Consider the following 19,023-nt stretch of genomic DNA (forward strand, 5'->3'; position numbering starts at 1 on the left):
ATCAACTGGGCAGCTCATTAGGACGCCGCAGCACAAACCCACAGCAGCTAACAGAAAGCTGAAGAATAGAGCTCAATATGTTTGAAAGTCTTTATTCTGAAGTAGCAACTGGCTATTACTTTCTTTTTTTCAGCAAGTTTGATACTATACTGCATTATAGTACTTGGTACTATAATGCAGAAATATACTTTCTGTTTAATGGTTGAGTCTGACTAAATAACTAAATTTGAGGGGACAATAACTGAAAACGGTTGAACACAGGAAATGTCGTCATAATCTGAAATTCTGCGAGGCAGTGTGGGAATTATTGGCAAGTCAAAATATGAGATGCTGATAATCTCCAAGTAAAGTAGACTGAATGCTGAAACTGAATCTAAAGCACAAGATGTAACCAGGTTATTACTACTGGATTCAGTTGATTGATATGTGGATCTTGCTTTCCATGGTAGAGTTTTAACTTGCACTTGTAGAAACTGTGCTAATTGGCATTGGGTCTCTTAAGTGTTCCCGAACCAACATGGTCATATCCTTTATAAGAGGAGTTAGTTTTTAATGCAGTACTGCCTGAGGGATCAAAGGTCATTGGTATTTAATGTTGGTTTTCAGTCTTGCTGCTTAGGAGCAGAGACGTCTCCAGATTCTCCCAAACCTTTGATTATATTATGGATTATAGATGGTGAAATCCCTAAATGAATGACTGAGCCTTTTGGGATGTTCCTTTAAATGCAGTCATCACACAAACCTGTTTCCAATTAACCTATTCATGTGTGGGATGATCCAAACACCTGTTTTTTTAGCATTCCTCAACATTTCCAGTCTTTGGTTTCCCCCTTTTTGCTTTTTTTTTTTGTTTTTTGGAACATGATGCAGGAATCAAATTCAAAATGAGTGGAAAAAAAAGTTTATTAATTTGACATTGAATATCTTCTCTCTGTAGTGTATTCAACTCAATATAGATTAAAAAGGATTTGCAAATCCTTATATTCTGTTTTTATGCTTTACACAATGTCTGAACTTCATTGGAACTGGGGTTGTAAAATTAACTCAATTGGCTAAGAGATATACTGGGAGCAGAGACAAGATGCAAACTAATTAAATAATATCTCCTCTTAGCCACGGATAAAGGACTCAGGCTCAGGGCTGTTAAAATGCTGAAAAAAAGCTGTTTAAACAGTTAAACGCACTATTTACTTTATAGTATTCTACTCACCATTGTGGTTATTTGAGTAATAGATTTGGTCTAATCAAACCGAATCACCGCCTCATGAAAAGTTTAACATTTTCACTTAAGTTCCACCATAACCGAAAGAAGATAAAAAAGAAGAAGGAAAGTTTCACCTGTCATGCCCAGCAGGATGGTGACCACCACTTTCCCCGCAGTGGTGATCAGGTTCCCGATGATCTCCTTCACTTTGGAAGCCACTTCCGCCACTATCCGCAGGATCTTCCTCTTAGTGCTCTCTTTGGCCTCTTCCTCTTCCTCCTCTTCCTCCTCCTCGTCCTCCTCTTCGTCAAACAGCTCCTCGTTCTCCTCGTCCTCCTCAGCCTCGTACCCAGCGTCCAGGTCCTCCTCCAGCAGAACGTCGTCGTCAAACAGGGTCGGCTTCTCCTCGTCCTCCTTACAGGTGGATGACAACGGTTAGAAACCAGAGCTGTCCGTGGTGCTGAAAACAGTTTCCTACAGGTAACGTTAGCACAAAAGTCTCCGAGTATCCCAATTTTTTTTTTTTTTTACTTCAGCAGCCCTGAGCATAAATCTGTCACACAAGAAATAACAAGCAGCCTTCAGAGGATGTTTTCCTCTGAAACCAGATGTTGGCCCGCTTCGTTCTCCCTTGGCTGTGATATCAGAGCAAAAGTGTCCCAAGGCTCCTACAGTCTCAGTAAAAAGACAAACGCAGTAACTCAGCTGTTGAATTCACTACATAAAGCACCAGACAGAGAGAAACAGGTGGTATAAATCCTGTCTTAGTCAAAACATAAACCACAAAAGCCTGTAGAGATAAACTTCCCTGGTGTTTTTCCTGGCTAGAGAGACAGAGGGAGAGAGATGCCATCTGTGCCAGTCGGAGAACACGGAGCAGGGAAATGTGGACCTAATTAAGACTGCGTCATAAAGAGTGATGGTAGAGACTTGCCAGGCGATGATGGGAGGCTGTTTTCCAAGTCATCAACTCTCACACGAAAGTTTATACTGAAACTCCCGCTCCTCATCGCCTTCAAGGCTCAGCGAGGCCAGAACACAGAGCGGCAAAAAGAGACAGCATTGCCGTTGGCTTTAATAAGGACCTGAGCGGAGCATCAAAATAATAAATAAGCTCCAACACCAGGGAATTTTTGTCTGTACGCATAAACGCTCAAATCACGTATTTACTTTGATTGCGAAGAGACCAGAAGAGCTTTTTGGAAAAGTGGAAAACATAAGGGCATAACTTCGTCTCCTACAGTCAATAAATAGAAAATAACAAAGCCTGAGAGTTAATCACAAGAGTGAAACTAATCGATGTACTCTAATCAATATACTAATTCATGGCTGCAACGCCACAAAGATATCAAAAGATATCAATACCATAATACAGGTACACCAATAGTTTAGAACACGACTGAACATTTATTTTACTTCCATTCTTCAAAAAAGGAAACTTAAATGTTATTTCAACTCATCAACCAATTAATAAAGCCTTTATTTATGTGTAATTTGGTGATTATGGCAAATAAAACCATACATTTATTTTTTCAGAAAATTTTATTAATACATAGGTCAAACATTATTTTCTATTTTTTATACAGTTATGATTTTATATATTTTACATAGATACGTTTTATGTTGTGACCTACATATTATATGAACATTTAACAATTAACTTTCAATCTTTGAATATCTATTACCAGTTATCTTTTAATCATTTAATATTTGAATTACATCCAAAAATCAGTTAAAGTCTGAGATATATATATATATATATATATATATATATATATATATATATATATATATATATATATATATATATATATATATATATATATATATATACTCTGCATGTGAACCACTATTTTGATTGTTGCACTTAAACTTGTTGATCCACTATTTTAAAGGTACAGCTTATAAGGTTGAGTTCACCTTTAACTCCTCAGGCTGAAGAGTTAAAGGAGTCTTTTGGAGAAGGGACAAAACATTTCAACAAAGGACCCGTCCACACAACCTGTTAAATATTTTTTATAAATCTTTCTACCTGGAATATTGAGATGCATGTGGACAATCTGAAGTCTTTTGGTTTTGCGACTTAATTGCAACTTGAGTGGGAGTCTCAAACTGGAGTCTCCGTCTCTGGCATGCAGGTTTGTCTTGTCACATTTATCTAAATAGAGCCTGCGTGTATGAGATTAAAGTCCTCCTACACAATTTTAGTCTTGAAATCTACAATCTCTTTGAATCAAGATGTTTACATCTCAGTTTTATGGCCAACAACTTTGTTTGGAGATACTTACCTCAAACCTCTTTATGTTTACAGGAACACGATTCTAATCGTTTAAATTTCAAAGTGGGTTTTGGAGGAAATAAATGTCTGCATGTATACTCAGACTTCCAGATGGTGTATCATACAGATTTGTCTGAACCAGCATCTTCACACTGCTCAGTTTTCTTTCAGCAATGACTGAAGCCAAATGCAATTTGACTATAAAGGTCCAGTTTTTCCTAAAAATGTAAAATCAGCAACTTCTCTTCTGCAGTTAGTAAAAATGCACATGGACGGATTTGGGGATAAAAGCTGTCCTTTCAACAATCCATTGACAGCTTAATTGAACATTTTACGATGTAGGATGAGCAAATAAAGAACATTTCAGTATGTGGTTGTTTTAGGCCTCTCCTTGATGTCGACTTTAAAGCAATAAATATGATCCCTGATTCCAGCAAAAGTTAAAAACATCCTAAACCATTAAAAGTTTCTTCTGTTTAAGTGCATAGTTGGATCTTTGAAAGTTGGATTTTGTGAATATCTTCATTGAAGTAGAAAGCTTGTTTAAATTTCTAATCTTGGACAAACTTTATCTATAGCCCTCTTCTGTCGGGATTAGTTTTACCTGGGGACCACATGGGTTTGTAATAATTGCGGATATTCACTGTGGTGTTAATGCCTTGCGAATCGACTATGTCAGTGATTTGTGGATTAAAATTCCCTCTCAAATGACCTACTATGTTTTGCTGCACTCCAAGGTCCTGTGGTAATTGTAATCCAATGCGAATAGGCATCTCAGGGATTTGGACAGAAATGGGCGGGATCCGATTAGTCAATATGCAGTTTTTGTTTCCTAGGCGCATTTTTATTTGCTTTTGGTGAAGAATGGAGGCGGCCTTTTAGTGTTTAGAAACCTTGGGTCCCAGGCCAGCAAAACCCCATAGGAAAACAAGCCCAGTAAGCAACCCGCCACACTGTAATACAGAGCCTGTTTCTATACTGTATAAATGCATTTAGTGTTGCATTTCTACCCACCAAGACTTTTCCTGTTCGTAAATTTGTTGGGGGGGAACGTTTACAAACATGCTGCTGGTTCCACCGGTTCCTGAGCAAATTAAGAGTTTTTACACTCTGCCTTACATGCTAATGTATATTTGAATGCTTTTTAACTTCTCAACGTGTTTGTCTGGTGTATTCGCGCAGTTGCACACATCATTCTGTAAATTGACCATTATCTGTCATTTTTTACTTGAACATATACATTTTATCAGATGCTAAGGACTATTAGCGTCTCAGTACGTTTTTGGTACGTTCAACTTGAACATTTTATTTTTTAGCTGAACACGTCTTATCTATTCACAATTGCACAGTCCTTCTGATAAGTCTCTCTCTTCTGCTGTGCCCCTCAACTTTAAATTTACCTTTTTTTGCATTTTTGAGGGTCTCCTCTATGAATGCTCATTCTTCGGTTTTCTATGGATCTTTTTGATTCGTGTCTGTGTGGTATGTGTGAATTGTCAGCCAGTGTCTCACCAAACCTTCACTAACGTTAGATTATAAGAATCAAGACTGTTGATTCTTCTATGAACATACAGGATTCAACCCCCCCATGTGGTTCAGACTGTGCTACAGGCTCCAAGATCTCCAAGCTGTTCTGCTGCTGTTCCCAGACATCCCGGCACTGTGCAACACCCACGGATATCATATCTGCTCAGAGATGTTTCCTGACAAGCTGCAAAATGTCCTTATATAAACGGCACACATCTGCACCTCCGCCATCATTTACTGCATTGCTACAACAACAAAAACGCTGTGTTTTCATTAGTTTATGAAAAGCATGTGAGGATGCAGGCGAATTGGTGGGGTTTGAGCACACCATTATTTTGTATTTGAATTGAAGCCTAAAAAACAAATTACAACTTCTTGGATCTCAAAGCAACCAGCATCTGTGCACTGAAGGTCTGTGAATTTGCTCTCAGCCTGGACGCCTGGTCCACAGCAACTACAGCAAAATATTGATCTCTATATGCAAGGAGCCTAAGAATTGCTGTTCTGGGTTTTGCATGGAAAGCCTGTTTTAATTGTTGCGGGATGCTTGGTGGGATTTGTTTTGTTGCATCCAGAACAGCAGCAGGATGCTACGTGAACCACGGATCTTGTGCACATCCTAAAAACATTGGGCTCATTGGGATACATCGTTGTTATGTTCTTTTATCCTGGTTGAAATAAATATTTTTCGTGGCGCCGCTCTATTTTTTTGTTTGTATTCATATAAAGTGCCAAGAAAATTAAAATATCCATCACGATTATGACTTTGACCCACGTATACTTTTCAGCGGTGCTGTAATAAGTTGTTTCTTTATCATAACAATAACATTTATCCTCCTTTTACGCAGTTCCAGAAGACAGACAGGCAGCGCCGGATCCGCACAGTTCAAACCTACTTGTTCCTCGGCGTCGAAGTCTGCGTTGTACTGGCCCATTTCCTCAGGCGGCCTCTTCTGGACCAGGCTGCGACACAGCAGCCAGATGGCCAGCCCGACCAGGAACATGCCGATGTCAGGGATGAACACTCGGATGCCGTTCCCTGCATCTGCACCAATAACACTGCGGGACAAACAGGAAAAGGAGGAAACGAGCTGAGAGAAGGCAGACGCATGTTTCCTGAAATACCTGACGAAGCCATTTGAACACATTTGTAATAAATCATATTGCAGGATAAAACGAGGAAAACTGAGATATAGTGCATTGGAAATATACTTCCTTGCAAAAGTAGTCACACTCCTTGAACTTTGCTTACTTGCTATATAAGCACAAAGTTCAGCGATTGTATGAAACAGACCAACACGAAGCAGGGAAGGAGATGATACATGGTTTTCTGAATGTTTCTCTAATCTTTTGATGCTTGATACAGATAATTGTGAGGAAACTTCAAATTTTTACGAAGAAAATCTTTTTTGGTTGCTTTAAAAAAAAATAAAAAACACCAGGCTCTCAGATTTTCTTTGTATTGTAATTGATAAATTGGACCCAAAATATTTTTTTTTCCCTCATGTTTTCTGCATTTCTATATAGGTTTTGTTGTAAACTGTATGTTCAGAAGAATACTGACTTTGATGAAGAGGTAGCAGTCTCAGAAATATTTGTATAAAACATTTATACATTGGTACATTGGAGTTATAGGGCTAATAAAATATGAAAAGTGTCCATAACCCTCATTAAGTTTTACCATATCAGCAATATAAGACATATATCAGGTTAGAGCATCTATCTGGCCAAATGTATTACAGATACGCAGGCAGACAATTGAAACAACGTGTCCAAGATGCCAGATCTAACCAGATGTTGCATCCAGTCGGTCCTTTGCGATACTCCACATCCTGATACTGTAATGATGACTGTGACTGTATATATTGGGTAGCTCTAAAGAGCACAACTAGGAGAAGCAGCCAGAAGCAGTAATCTATGGCAACTCTGCAGGCGCTGGAGCAATCCACAGCTCAGGTGGGAGAATCTGTTGACAGAAAAACTATTCATTCCTCAAATCTGGCCAGCATGAAAAAGTGGCAAAGGATTACTATTCTTAAAAGAAAACCAAAATAAGTCCATTTTAAAACCGCACCCAAAAAGGGAAGCTGGAAAGAGCTGATGGAAGGAGCTTTATACACAGCAATCTTTAAAGGAACCCTGTTAGAGGCTGCAAAGGATTTCAGCAGGACAACAGCCTTAAACATAGAGCCAGAGCTACACTGTAATGGATACGTTTAAAAAAATACTCTATAAAATGTGTCAGTCAGGGTCCAGATCAAAATCCAACAGTGAATCTGCAGCTAAACTGATGATCAGAAACTCTCTGTCCAATCTGACTGAAATTGGATTACTATGCAAATAGTAAAATGTAGGAAAATAAACAGTTGAACACACAACCCAGAAGAGTTTTGACTGTAAATCTAGCAAAGAGTGGTTCAACACAGTATTCAGGAGGTTAAAATAATAACTCACCTATGTGGGGAGAATAAATCTCTAAACTTGCCTTTAAGTTTTTAATTCCACTTCAAAATGATCTACCAATGTGTATCGGTCTATAACATCAAGTCCAATCAGAATACACAAAAAACAAAGACGTTCATATCGTACATTCAAGACACTTTTGCAAAACACTTTTACCTTCTGAACATGGAGCAAATCTGACCGATGGAAGTGGATGTGCAGCAGTGCAATTTCTTAATGTGTATATTTTCTGTTTCTGTTCTCCCCATGGGAACAAATATGGCTGCAGCAATTATATCTCTCAGAAAACACCACCTGTTTACACGAAACACGCAGGAATCTGGAGTTTTTCCGTTGCTTAATTGTTCTTTTAATATGTTGTGTTGAATGCTTTACATTTTATATGGAGTACCACCCTATGTAATAAAAATCGGGCTTGCTGCTTTTAAAGGGATTGCTATTTACAAGTGAGTAAAATAACAACCAAAAAAAAAAAAAAAACTCATGAGAAAGTTTATTTGGTGTTTTTTTCCAACTCAGCTTAGGAAAAAATACATGTTTAGTTATTAAAACAAATATCACAGGTTAGCAAGAACAATCAGCACCAGTGTTGCTTTTGCATCCGCAGCTGTAACAAAGCAAAAGGGAGATTTTTAAGATCTTTATGAGCATTTTTCGTTGGATTTATCTCCTGTCTAACCAAACATCAAAAGATTTGTTCAGACAAGAGCCCAAACATAATCTGCCGAATGTTGCTATGACAGCTCCCATAATGTCAGGCTTCATATAATCCACTGTGATGCTTTTATGCCGCCCGAGGACACATTTTACAAGGTGCCATGATTGCATGTGCAATTACAGCAAATAAAAACTGTCCTTGAAATGGGTAACAGGTTTCCGAACCTTTAAAAACGCTCTCTTTTTAATCAACCAAACTAATTTCTATTTCAGTTTTACTGGAATCAGATTGCATCCTGTGTTTGGCCACCAAAGTGTTTTTCTTTACATTTCACGCTGAGCTCCAAGTGTAATTAAACGGTTCCCAATAAAATATGGTGGTAACTCTGGAGCAGCAGAGAGGATTTGGCCGCGTTTATAAAGCAACTGGTCATTTCAAACAGAACCAGTCTCACGCTGGCCGTGAGTGGAAATAAAAGCCTGTAAAAGTTGAAAACAGAGTGCTAATCGTCTAGATGGAATATGCACATTCGGAATAAAAAGAAAAACAACAGTTTGGGCGTTTGGCTGCTGTTGGAGGGTTTAATCTAATCAAGGACGTCTGTTTCCATGTGCTTTATTGTTGAGAAAAAGCTTTGTGCATCCTCACACGGATGAAAGAGATGGAAACCATCAGAGCCACACAACGTTGAGGCGGCAACTTTAATGACTCCCACTTTCCTCCACTTATTATGTGTGGGAATTAGAAAAACATTAGCGGTGCCTCAGGCAGAGGACAGACTCGTAGAAAAACTGACAGTATAGACAGCTCCAAATATGTTGCAAGCATCTAAAAAGAATTTGTAAAAGTCAATCATTAGACAAGCAATCTTAAAAAGAGAAATAAACAAAACAAGCACAAAAGTTAACATGAGGATCCAAATTAGCAGAGTGAAGCTCATGCACTTTGTTAAACTTGCATTAACAGCTTAGTGTAATTTTCCGCCGACTAGATATCTAATTACAAACAATTTTAACTAAGCAATAAATATGGGTATCTAGATCACATCCAAACATCAAAAACACTAAAACAACTAACGCTATAATTAGATACAGGGGCATTTCATAAAATTAGTCTATTGAAAAGTTAATTCAGTTCACCAATTAAAACACATTCTATTAATTAATTGATGTTCACAAGCTTTTATTTCTGCTAATTCAGTAAAAAAAAAAAGAATTCCAAAGGGACATCAAATGTTGTAACTTATGGGGATTTCTTCAGCGAGTTGTTGTAGATACTGATGGCTGTCATTCATGCCCAATTAGGATTTTTCTGCTGACAGCTAATTAAATAAAAGTAATGTCGATTTAAAGATGTTTCATGTAAATTTAAGGTAAACTGAAGCTAATGTAAACAATGGCCAGAGGAAGTGCCCCGACACGTCATTTCCGGTCCATCGTCCACTACAGCAGCCTCTAGCTTCCTAAGTTACCGATTTGAGTCTGAATTATTTCCAGGAGAAATAATTACTTTAATAAAATCAATAAAAATGGGTTGAACACGGACGAAAAATCTTTCTAAATAAGTTAAGCTAATTTGATCTCATTCCACATTCTTTAAGATGAACTTTGGTTTTCTAACTTAGACCTGCAGTGAACCAGGACTCACTGAATTACTCTGATGATACTTTTCAACCATTTTATTTTGTTTCTTTTGAGTGTAAATAGGTCCATAGCTTCTTTTTATCTTAATTTTGCTTAGTAGTTTAGTTAAGTTTCACTAGGCTAGAAGAGAGTATCTGTTGACTGAAATATACTATTAATTAGGGCTGGACGATAATTCAAAAACAATATATATCGATCGATAGACGTGTGGTGCGAAAACAGGGTCAATAAACTTTGATAGACAGTTTTCCTTCCTTCCTTTCAGCCTATCATATTAGTTGATGCTACAGTCGCTACTTCCTCTCGACCAATCGTAATCGCGGACCCAGGCACGCCGTCACAAAGCGCCGCCCTCTCAAACCACAACACAGAGCACGTGAATATGTCGCAGCAAGGAGCGGCGGAGGAAACGGTCCCAAAACGGGGTTTTACTAGTTCACCAGCCTGACAGAAATAAACCAGTGATTTGTAAAACTTGCAAGGAACCGGTAAAAACAAAGTCTGATAACGCAGCCAACTTGTTTCATCACGTAAGCCGCTTACACCCGCAGCAGCGCGAGCTGTGTCAGCCCCGCGCGACACCGCGTCATCTTCGGAGAAATCTTACGGAGCTTCTTCCAAAACAAAGCAGGTATAGCAGCTAAACCGGGCTCCCTTCTTTGTGATAAAATGGTATTGGTATATTTATTTTGGTCATTTTACTGGTCAATTTAGTTTATTCTTTGTCAGTATTTAAGAACATAACTCAGGTCTCTTAAGTTATTTTTCTATTAAAAAAATTCTGTTATGGTTAAAAAAGTTGGTTAAATAAAGATTTAATTGGAATTCTGTGTTTGTGTTCTTTATTAAAATTAAATAATTTAGCAATATCATAAAATGTCCAGGCAGAGCTGCACATAAAATATGGTTTTAAATATGTTCAATAATTATCAATATCGATCAATATGCATTTTTTTATCGATAAGCTTTTTTTCTGTATCGTCCAGCCCTAGTATTAATTCAGATAAACAGCATTCTATAGTGATGTTCTATAGATTTTCATTTATTTATGTAAAGGCATAAAAAAGTTGAATAAAAATAGAATGTATGCAATTGAGTAATACTAACTTGTGGTTTTATTTGAGTTCTGACATGTTGAGTCCAATTTTGTTTTACAATTGCTTCATGGGACGATGTCTCAAAATTATTTTCATAAATTTTGCTTTAATCCAGCATCAAATATGAAGAATGCAGAACAATAAATATAACTGCAATACATTTGCAGAATATTTCACTGATGATATTGCCCCCATTTTCCTGATTCTTTTATTTTCCCTCATCACAAAGTTCCCACCCACTTTTCGTAAGCTTTAGCAGCTCCTGCACTTAAAATATACATCAGTTGTGGGCATCCATGGAAGGGAAAGTCAATGCAACAGCCAAAAAAATATTATTGACATGAAATATAACATCCAAGCAGTGCATCCAAGAAGTCCTTTATGATGTTGTTTGGGACCAGAATGCAAAGATGAGGATGGCTGGTGGATAGTGAAGAACACGCCTTAATTAACAGAACGGAGCAGCAAACATCAGGATGATGACAAAAGTGGCTCTGACATGGAGTAACTCACGGCAACTTATTTTCACAAGATGGAAACAGATGCCTGTGTGGGAACCACTGCTTTAGTCGGATATAACGAAGGATGCGTCCACACGAAGACGGGTCTGGCTGTAGTTAAACTTTTTAGTTGGATGGGGGGTCCCGTCCCGTTCCGTCCTAATGAAGCGTAACCGTGCAAGATGAATTCCTGCGGTATTTGTGCGTTCACAAACACATGAGAATCCATCTTGTACCGTTTAGGTTCAGCCGTTTGTGTCCAAACCTAAAAACGGTTCGGGCCAATCGCGGTGCAGCATTGAGGTTTAAGGCGGGACGTACCGGTGTGACGAAATCATGAGCGGTTGAGCCCACAGCCGAACCAACATAAACATGGCAGCGTAGGAAGACGCATGCGTGGCTGCTGCTATCACATCTGTTTGTAAGAATCCATAATTTTTTATTTTTTTTAAATAGTAGAACAGCAAGAAATGCCTTAACCAGCTGATCTTCTTGTGGTTTCTCATAACACCTGCTGCTTACGTCTTAACCTGATACCATGACTGGCTAAAACTAGCCTTTGGTAGGAGGGCATTAGGTGTCGCTTCGCCCAATCAGCTCAGAGAGTTCTGCTGAAATTCCCTCCTTTCTCCAAAGGATTCAAATGGAGCAGTCCCAGATTGATAATGTATAGAATTAGAGTGCTACACATTATCAATCTGACTGGCCAGGTTAAATAAAACAGCCATGAAACCAGCTGCTAGACTGGAAACGTTTGTAAAACACCAGGATAAACTTGTAAAAAAGTTCCTCCTGAATTAACTTTTTCCCAATGTTAATGTATGGATGAAGGACCTCTGTTGCTGTGTGTCTGTTTCTCTACCCCGAAAAATCTCACTAGATGGCGTAATATGATGAAATCTATCAGAATACCAGAGATTTTGAACAAAAAGAACCCGATTGACTTGGCAAGGAAACTAAAATTAGGTCATCAATGAGTCTTTCAGCAGGATGATGAAAAAACTTCAAGCCAAAAAAAAAAAGAAATAAATCCTAAAGGAAACCTGCATGGAAACTTAGGAAGGATCTGAAACGATGGAAAATCCAGAGACGTAGTGCAACAAACTAAGTTCTATCCTATTTATGGGGGCGCCTATTTTGATTTACTTATTTATCTCTTCAAATGTAATTTTTATCTTTACATCCATAGTCATAGGAAGCACAGTCATAGGAAGAATAACTCAAAATGCTTTAAAGGACAAACAAAGCAACAGAGATTTACAAAACACACACTACACTACCAGTCAAACGTCTAGAATCACCGTTGTCATAACAATGGCTTTTCCTTATTTTTATGGCTTTCTACGTTGCCGATACATAGTAAAGACATCAAAACGATGTATAAAACACAAAACTGTGGAGTAACTGAAAATATCTTGTATATTAGCTTTTTCTAAATACCCCTTCTCTAGTTTAGCTGCTTTGGTCACTCTTGGCCTTTTCTCGGTGAACTACACGACATTAGTCACCTGAAAGTTCCTTGTTTAATCTATGCCACGAAGGATTAAAGCAGTTCTGAAGGCAAAAGGGGGTCCAACCCGGTACCAGCAGGGTGTACCTAATAAAGTGGCCAGTGAGTGCAGAAAACTAACTTTTTTTTCAACGGGATATATTGCACAACCAAAAGAGATGCAAATAAAAAAAAGAGGAATAAAACAGCAGCTGTCAATCTGCTGCAGGCTCCTTCACGTGTGATTTGAGCAACATTTCCCCTCTGCCCAGCCTGAAAGTCGTAGCCATTACAGCAGTAAATATTGTATATGCACTACATATGATCCTCAGCACAAACAGGTAAATGCAGGCGGGAGAAAACGTTTATGGGTCCACTTCCGCCACTTAACCGTAGAGTACACAATCCACCCAGGACTGATGAGTGCTGGAAAAAGGACGTGGCTGCGTTTTGGACATTCCCGTACTTACAGACCGCATTTTAATAGGATCACGGGGATGTGCTGAGGCAGACGCAAACAAAAGCCTTGAAAAATAGACCCTTCAGCCCGCTGTGAGGGTTAACTGGGTTTAGCCTTCATTAAGAATCCACAAAGGGAGAGGTCAGGAGGTAGAGAGAAGATGAGCCAGTGAGGCTAAATGCAAACCGTGGATGTTGATGTTGTCAGCAGGCAGCTATATTTAGGATACTTTGTGCAGCCCTTTCCTTAGACATAGAGTCAAAACAATGGAAACTGCATGGATTATGTGTTAAAGGTTTTTCTTTTGTTTACTTCTAACAACAACCTGCAATCAAGTTGCCAAAGTCTTTCACCTCTGAACTCATGATGCATCAGTACGATACACATGATTGCACAATCACAATTTATTTATGTCAGGATATTAGAAGAAATTACTGCATTTTATTATAGCTGTAACTTAAGGTTAGCTGAACTAAAGTGATATTAAAATTAACATGTGGTTTAATCTGTGAAATGAAAAAGTTGTATATAATTTATAAGAGCAGACAGAAAACCCCTTGGCAACCAAACTCCATATATTACCAGCGCCTGTAAATTTACAAGGATTCGTTTACAAACTCAGAATTTACAACCGTTTGCAACTGCACATTAGCTTGTTGGCAAATAATGCAAAATGTAGTAAATATCCAGGTCCAAAATATGTGCTTAAAATAAAGTATAAAAACAAGGACATTCACAGAATCCTTTGCAGTGATGTAATTGTTGGTTTTTATTAGTGTAAATAGTTATTGTCTTACCTCTCGAAGCCAATCTGTCGTATTGAACTCTCCCACGACGAACCTGGAACAAATAATGTGAAAATATTTAAAAGATATTCTTTTTTTTATGGAAAAAACAACTGCAATGACAATTATATATTACAGACAAACACTGGCTGACATTTGAAAACAACAACAATCAGTCAAATCAGCACCCAGAGTGTAAACTAGAGTCTTTTTTTTAATATATAATCGCATAATTTACACATTTTCCAAGAAGTACAGATCCAGTTTCATTAATGTTTTTTTTCCTTTTTTTGTTTTGTTTTTTTCCTTATGGAAAATCAAAACACAAAAAAAAGGCTATCGCCACTTGTTTTCACAAGTTGGAACAGATGAGATGTTTTGCTCTATACAAGTAGCAAATCAGCCAATCACACGGAAGCCGCTCGGCATCTAGATGTGGTAAAGACAACTTTACCGACTCTGAAACACAGAATGAACAACAAGTGACTTTAAACGTGGCAAAGTTGTCGGTACCAGTTTATAGATATAGGTCAGAAAAAGAGAAAATAGTGAGCGGCCGTCATGCGGATTAAAGTATTGTGATGATTTCAGAGGTCAGAGGAGAATGGGTGGGCATCAAGATGATGGAAAGACAGCGGTTGTTCAAATACCCACTGATTACAGCCAATGTATATAAAGTACCACCTTTGAACATTTAACATATCGACATTGAACCAGTTCAACCGTATATGGAGAGCAGAGCCAAGCCACAGTACAAAGGAGGCTCATTTCAGCCGCTTGTATCCGGAATCAACCAACCAACCTAAATAAGCATTCTCCCTCATTCTGGTAGAGAACCATGACCTCAGACATGGTGTAATAGTGTGGGGGGGATGTTTTATTGGCAAACTTTGGGCCCGTTATTACCAACCGCGCATCGTTTAAACTCCGCAGCCTACCTGAGCATTGTTTCTGCCCATGTCTATACCGAATAACTTCAATCAGCTTTCTTGTGATTTCCAGTCAAACAATCACAATCCGCAGAGCATCTTTAGGATGTGCTGGAAAAGGAAGGTTGAATCGCAGATCTGCAGGAACTGTGTAATGCAGTGAACCCAATATGTGGTTCAAAATCCCAGAGGAATGTTTCAGACACCTTGTTGCGTCTATCAGCTGCACAGATTTAAGGCAGTTCTGACACCAGAAGGGAGTCCAGCTTAAAAGTACTAAGGTGTACCTAATAAAGTGGCCATTACTGCAGCATTCATCACCTCTCCAAGGATTCAAAAGGTATTGGATTCATTGCTGAGATTGAGATTTTCTGGCTCTTTTTCAACATGTATAAGTAACAGCCTCAGTCTGCGGCTTATTCTGGTATTCCTGAATGCTTTGTTGGTTAAACCTAATGAATAATTAGGTGCTTAACTTCACTCAACTGAGGTTTCAGCTTTACAGTGTGCAGAGGGGACATTGCAAAGTGAAATATGCTTTAAAAGATTTCGCAGACAAAGCGCTTTATCTCACTGAGTTTATCTGCTGTTTCACACGGGTGGAAGTCGCCACTACTTTTTTTAGGAGGTGATTGTTAAGTTAACAACTGTGAAAGAAGTCTTCCCTTTCAGAGGGGACAGAAGGAGGTCACTTTGGATGGTTCGATATCTTCAGAGAAGTGAAACAATAAAGATAAAAGCTTAGTGTGCAGGCTGATGATGAATGCACAGAGCAGCACGGTTAAAAAAGAGACTTCAACTCAAAAACTAAAGATTTCCTTGAAAAAGACCTATTATGCACTTTTGCCCCTTTCAAAATACACCGCTATACTGCTGTGAAATACTGTTCAACGTTGCTTTAAAGTACATAACACCACCACTACAGTAAAAGAGAAACAGTGCTTTAATCAACCGTACTGCCAGTAATGTAATGTCCCATTAAAACACCAGAAAGTTATTAAAGTACAACACTAGGTTTCTTTTTTGGTTGTACCAATATATATTCCACCGAAGGATTCCTAAAGCAAGTTATGATATCTGACAGCATGCACTGCAAACTGGTGGAAAAAAACTACAGACTGACGGTTTTCTTATCAAATATGTTTTTTTTTCTCTTTTATCTTTTTTATTAGGAAAATTCTGTTTAATATGCCTCCTCAGCTGTTTGAAAACAGAAAGTTATAAATAACAATTTCACAACCACAATTGTTATTGGATTTAAATAGATAAATCACACCAACTCAGATGCAACAATATTTTATGTACAATATTCTCATTTTCTGAGATACTGAATATGGGGTTTTCATCAGTTGTCAGTTCTAATTATCAAAAATAAAATAAATAAACACTTGAAATTTATCACTCTGTGTGTAATGAATTAATATAATATACAAGTTTCACTTTTTTAAATGTATTTACTGACAAACAAAATCTAGTTTTTCATGATATTCTAATTATATAACTACTTGTATCATGTATTAATATACCATATACCATACTACCAACTGTAATTATTTTACCTGCTGTGCTCAATTATTTGATAACAGGGGCTTAGTTTTTCAAAATTTCCGAATTTACTTATTTTCATAAAGACTGTTTATGTTGCACATATGAACCCTATTGGTTTGAAAATCAAATCATCAGAACATTTTGGTCTAGTAAAATTTGCACACATGAAAGTAGCTCATTTGGGGGATTTTATTTGACATTAGTCAAGAATTAACTTTAAATGTCGAGTAAAGATTTGTTTTAAATTTTCATTACGTTCCAAGGACTTGCTAAACTTCAACATTTTGGACAGGAAGGGAAACATGGAGGGCTGCATATACCGAGGAAAGCGGTCAACAAGGTGCAGGAGTGACGATTAATAATTGAGGCCAGATTTAAAATTGGAGCAGAAAACAAGCTTTAAAAGGCACAAACACACCAAAAACAGACAGAAATGACGCATGGATAAAATTAACCAGAGATTATAACACAACCACAAAACCATTCACACGTCAACACAGCAAAAACAAAAACAGCCCGCGTACATAAATGTCCATGAATCCAGAAACAGCTGTAGCAGTAGATTTAAAATTAAAGTATGCAGGTTAGAGAGATCACGTTGGACCACTAAAGGTTGCGTGTTTGCTTCCCTGTCACTTCTTTAATCGTTATTATAGGTGCTCCCTTTCAGAAGGCACCAAACACCCAAACTGCTCTGGGTGCTTTAACTACAGCTGCTCAACGCTGTGGGTGTGCAACTTTCTCCAATTTGTCTGCTTTATTGCCCAACAGATTTGCACAAATTTAGTTGTGTTAAATGCAACATTAAATTTCTGTGACTTTTTTTTCTCCCAAACTCATAATTTTGCAGACGTTGAGTGTTGAAACTTTACTTTGCAAAAGCTAGAAGTTCTGAGGCTGATTTTCAGGCTGAAGAAACTAGGCTCTGGTTGCTAAATAAGAGGAGACAGTTCAGTGGGTGGTCGACAAATGGCTTGTTGTGAACTTTTAAAAAGGCAGAAACATCTGTGAAGGGAGGAAGCCACATGACTAATCCCTGACATGAAGCACTTCACCCAGAGTCAAACCGAGCTCTTAAGACTTTACTGTCCACCTCCACACGGATAGCCCCAATGCCAAAAGCCCAGTGAGGGAGGACAGCTGCACCTATCGCTGATGGCCAGCTTTGAAAATTAAGACAACAGCGGCAATGCCAATATTACATTCCTCTGGTACCTTTTGCAAAAAACTAACATTTGCATTACAGAGTCTACTTCCCATGTGAAAGGAGGTAGACGTCTCCATAATGTCTGTAATGAGCAAGGCCTGAAATCCCCAATCTCTTTACAATCTGTATGAGAGAAATGTCATAGAAACTCTCTCTCATTCCTACTCCAGTGGATTACAGTTTACATTTTCTGAGTGAGCAAAATACAAAGCACTGATTCAAAACTCTGTATTTGCAGACTTTCTAGTAGTTTTCCATCTTTTCAGCTCTCTGTGGCGGATCGTTATCAGGATGCGTCATTCCCAACACAAAGCTAAACAAAAGCTGGAAACCTGCAAGGACTGTGATCTGTGTAGATGAATCCTATGCTAAAAATCAGTTGAAGAAAAATAATTTCTGCAACCACTGTCACTTATGTAACTTGCATAACGTAAAAATGCAAATTATAGGAAAGGTAGACCTGTGGTCACAGAAAGTACCCTTTGCATTGTGTTATTCAATAAAATAGAATATGCATTTCTATGAGGCTTGTTTGTCAGATTAAAAGTTTTTTTTTTTTCAAAAGATAACCTTTTAGCCAGTATCAAACATACTTTTTTTATTAAACTCCCATTTCTGCATGACAGATTTTACTTTTTTACTAGTTTGATGCAATATTCTAATCTTAAGTGCTGAGCTTTTATTAGCGGGAGGTGGAAATAGAAATCATAATTAACAGAAATAACAGTTTCAAAACATCATCAGTCCATATTAGTCTTTAGAATCTGTTTCACGTAGTAAATTGATTTACTGAGACAAAATAACTTTTCAAAAATATTCTAATTTATTGAACATGACCGTAAAGGTTATCGCAATGTTTCATGAAGTAATCTGTGTGTTTCACTGGTGTTGCATTCTGGGAAAGTAAACTCTAGGTTTTAGAAAGTTGCCTATGAGTTCCAGGAAAGTAACCCGTGAGCTCCAGAAAGGAGTTTGGGAGATAAAGGAAACTAACTTGCAAGTTACAGGAGAGTGATAAATAAGCTACAAAAGAGAAATCTGGAAATTACAGAAAACAACCTGTGTGTTCCAGAAAGTAACCTTTAGGTGCTAGAAAGTAGCCTTTGAGTTCCAGGAACGTAACCTGAAAGATCTAAAAAGGAGTTTTCCAGATAAAGCAAAATAACCAACAAGCTCCAGCATTGTAACCTCGAAGCTACTAGCAAAGTAAACCATCCTTTTCAGGAAGTAGCCTG

The 19,023-nt window shown here is 37.9% G+C and overlaps 1 protein-coding gene across 6 annotated transcripts in view; it reads right to left on the reverse strand.

Moving 5' to 3' along the window:
• Positions 1–19,023, reverse strand: part of LOC105932247 (piezo-type mechanosensitive ion channel component 2) — a 148,437-nt gene that overhangs the window by 95,322 nt on the left and 34,092 nt on the right. For all 6 annotated transcript variants that reach the window (XM_021320871.2, XM_021320874.2, XM_021320868.2 and 3 more), the window contains exons 4-6: positions 14,117–14,159; positions 5,906–6,068; positions 1,339–1,618 (exon numbers count right to left, since the gene is read on the reverse strand). In XM_021320871.2, coding sequence (XP_021176546.2) covers positions 1,339–1,618; positions 5,906–6,068; positions 14,117–14,159 — 486 coding nt within the window. The remainder of the gene's footprint in view (positions 1–1,338; positions 1,619–5,905; positions 6,069–14,116; positions 14,160–19,023) is intronic.

Source organism: Fundulus heteroclitus, chromosome 6, assembly GCF_011125445.2.
Source record: "Fundulus heteroclitus isolate FHET01 chromosome 6, MU-UCD_Fhet_4.1, whole genome shotgun sequence".
Taxonomy (NCBI): Eukaryota; Metazoa; Chordata; class Actinopteri; order Cyprinodontiformes; family Fundulidae; genus Fundulus; species Fundulus heteroclitus.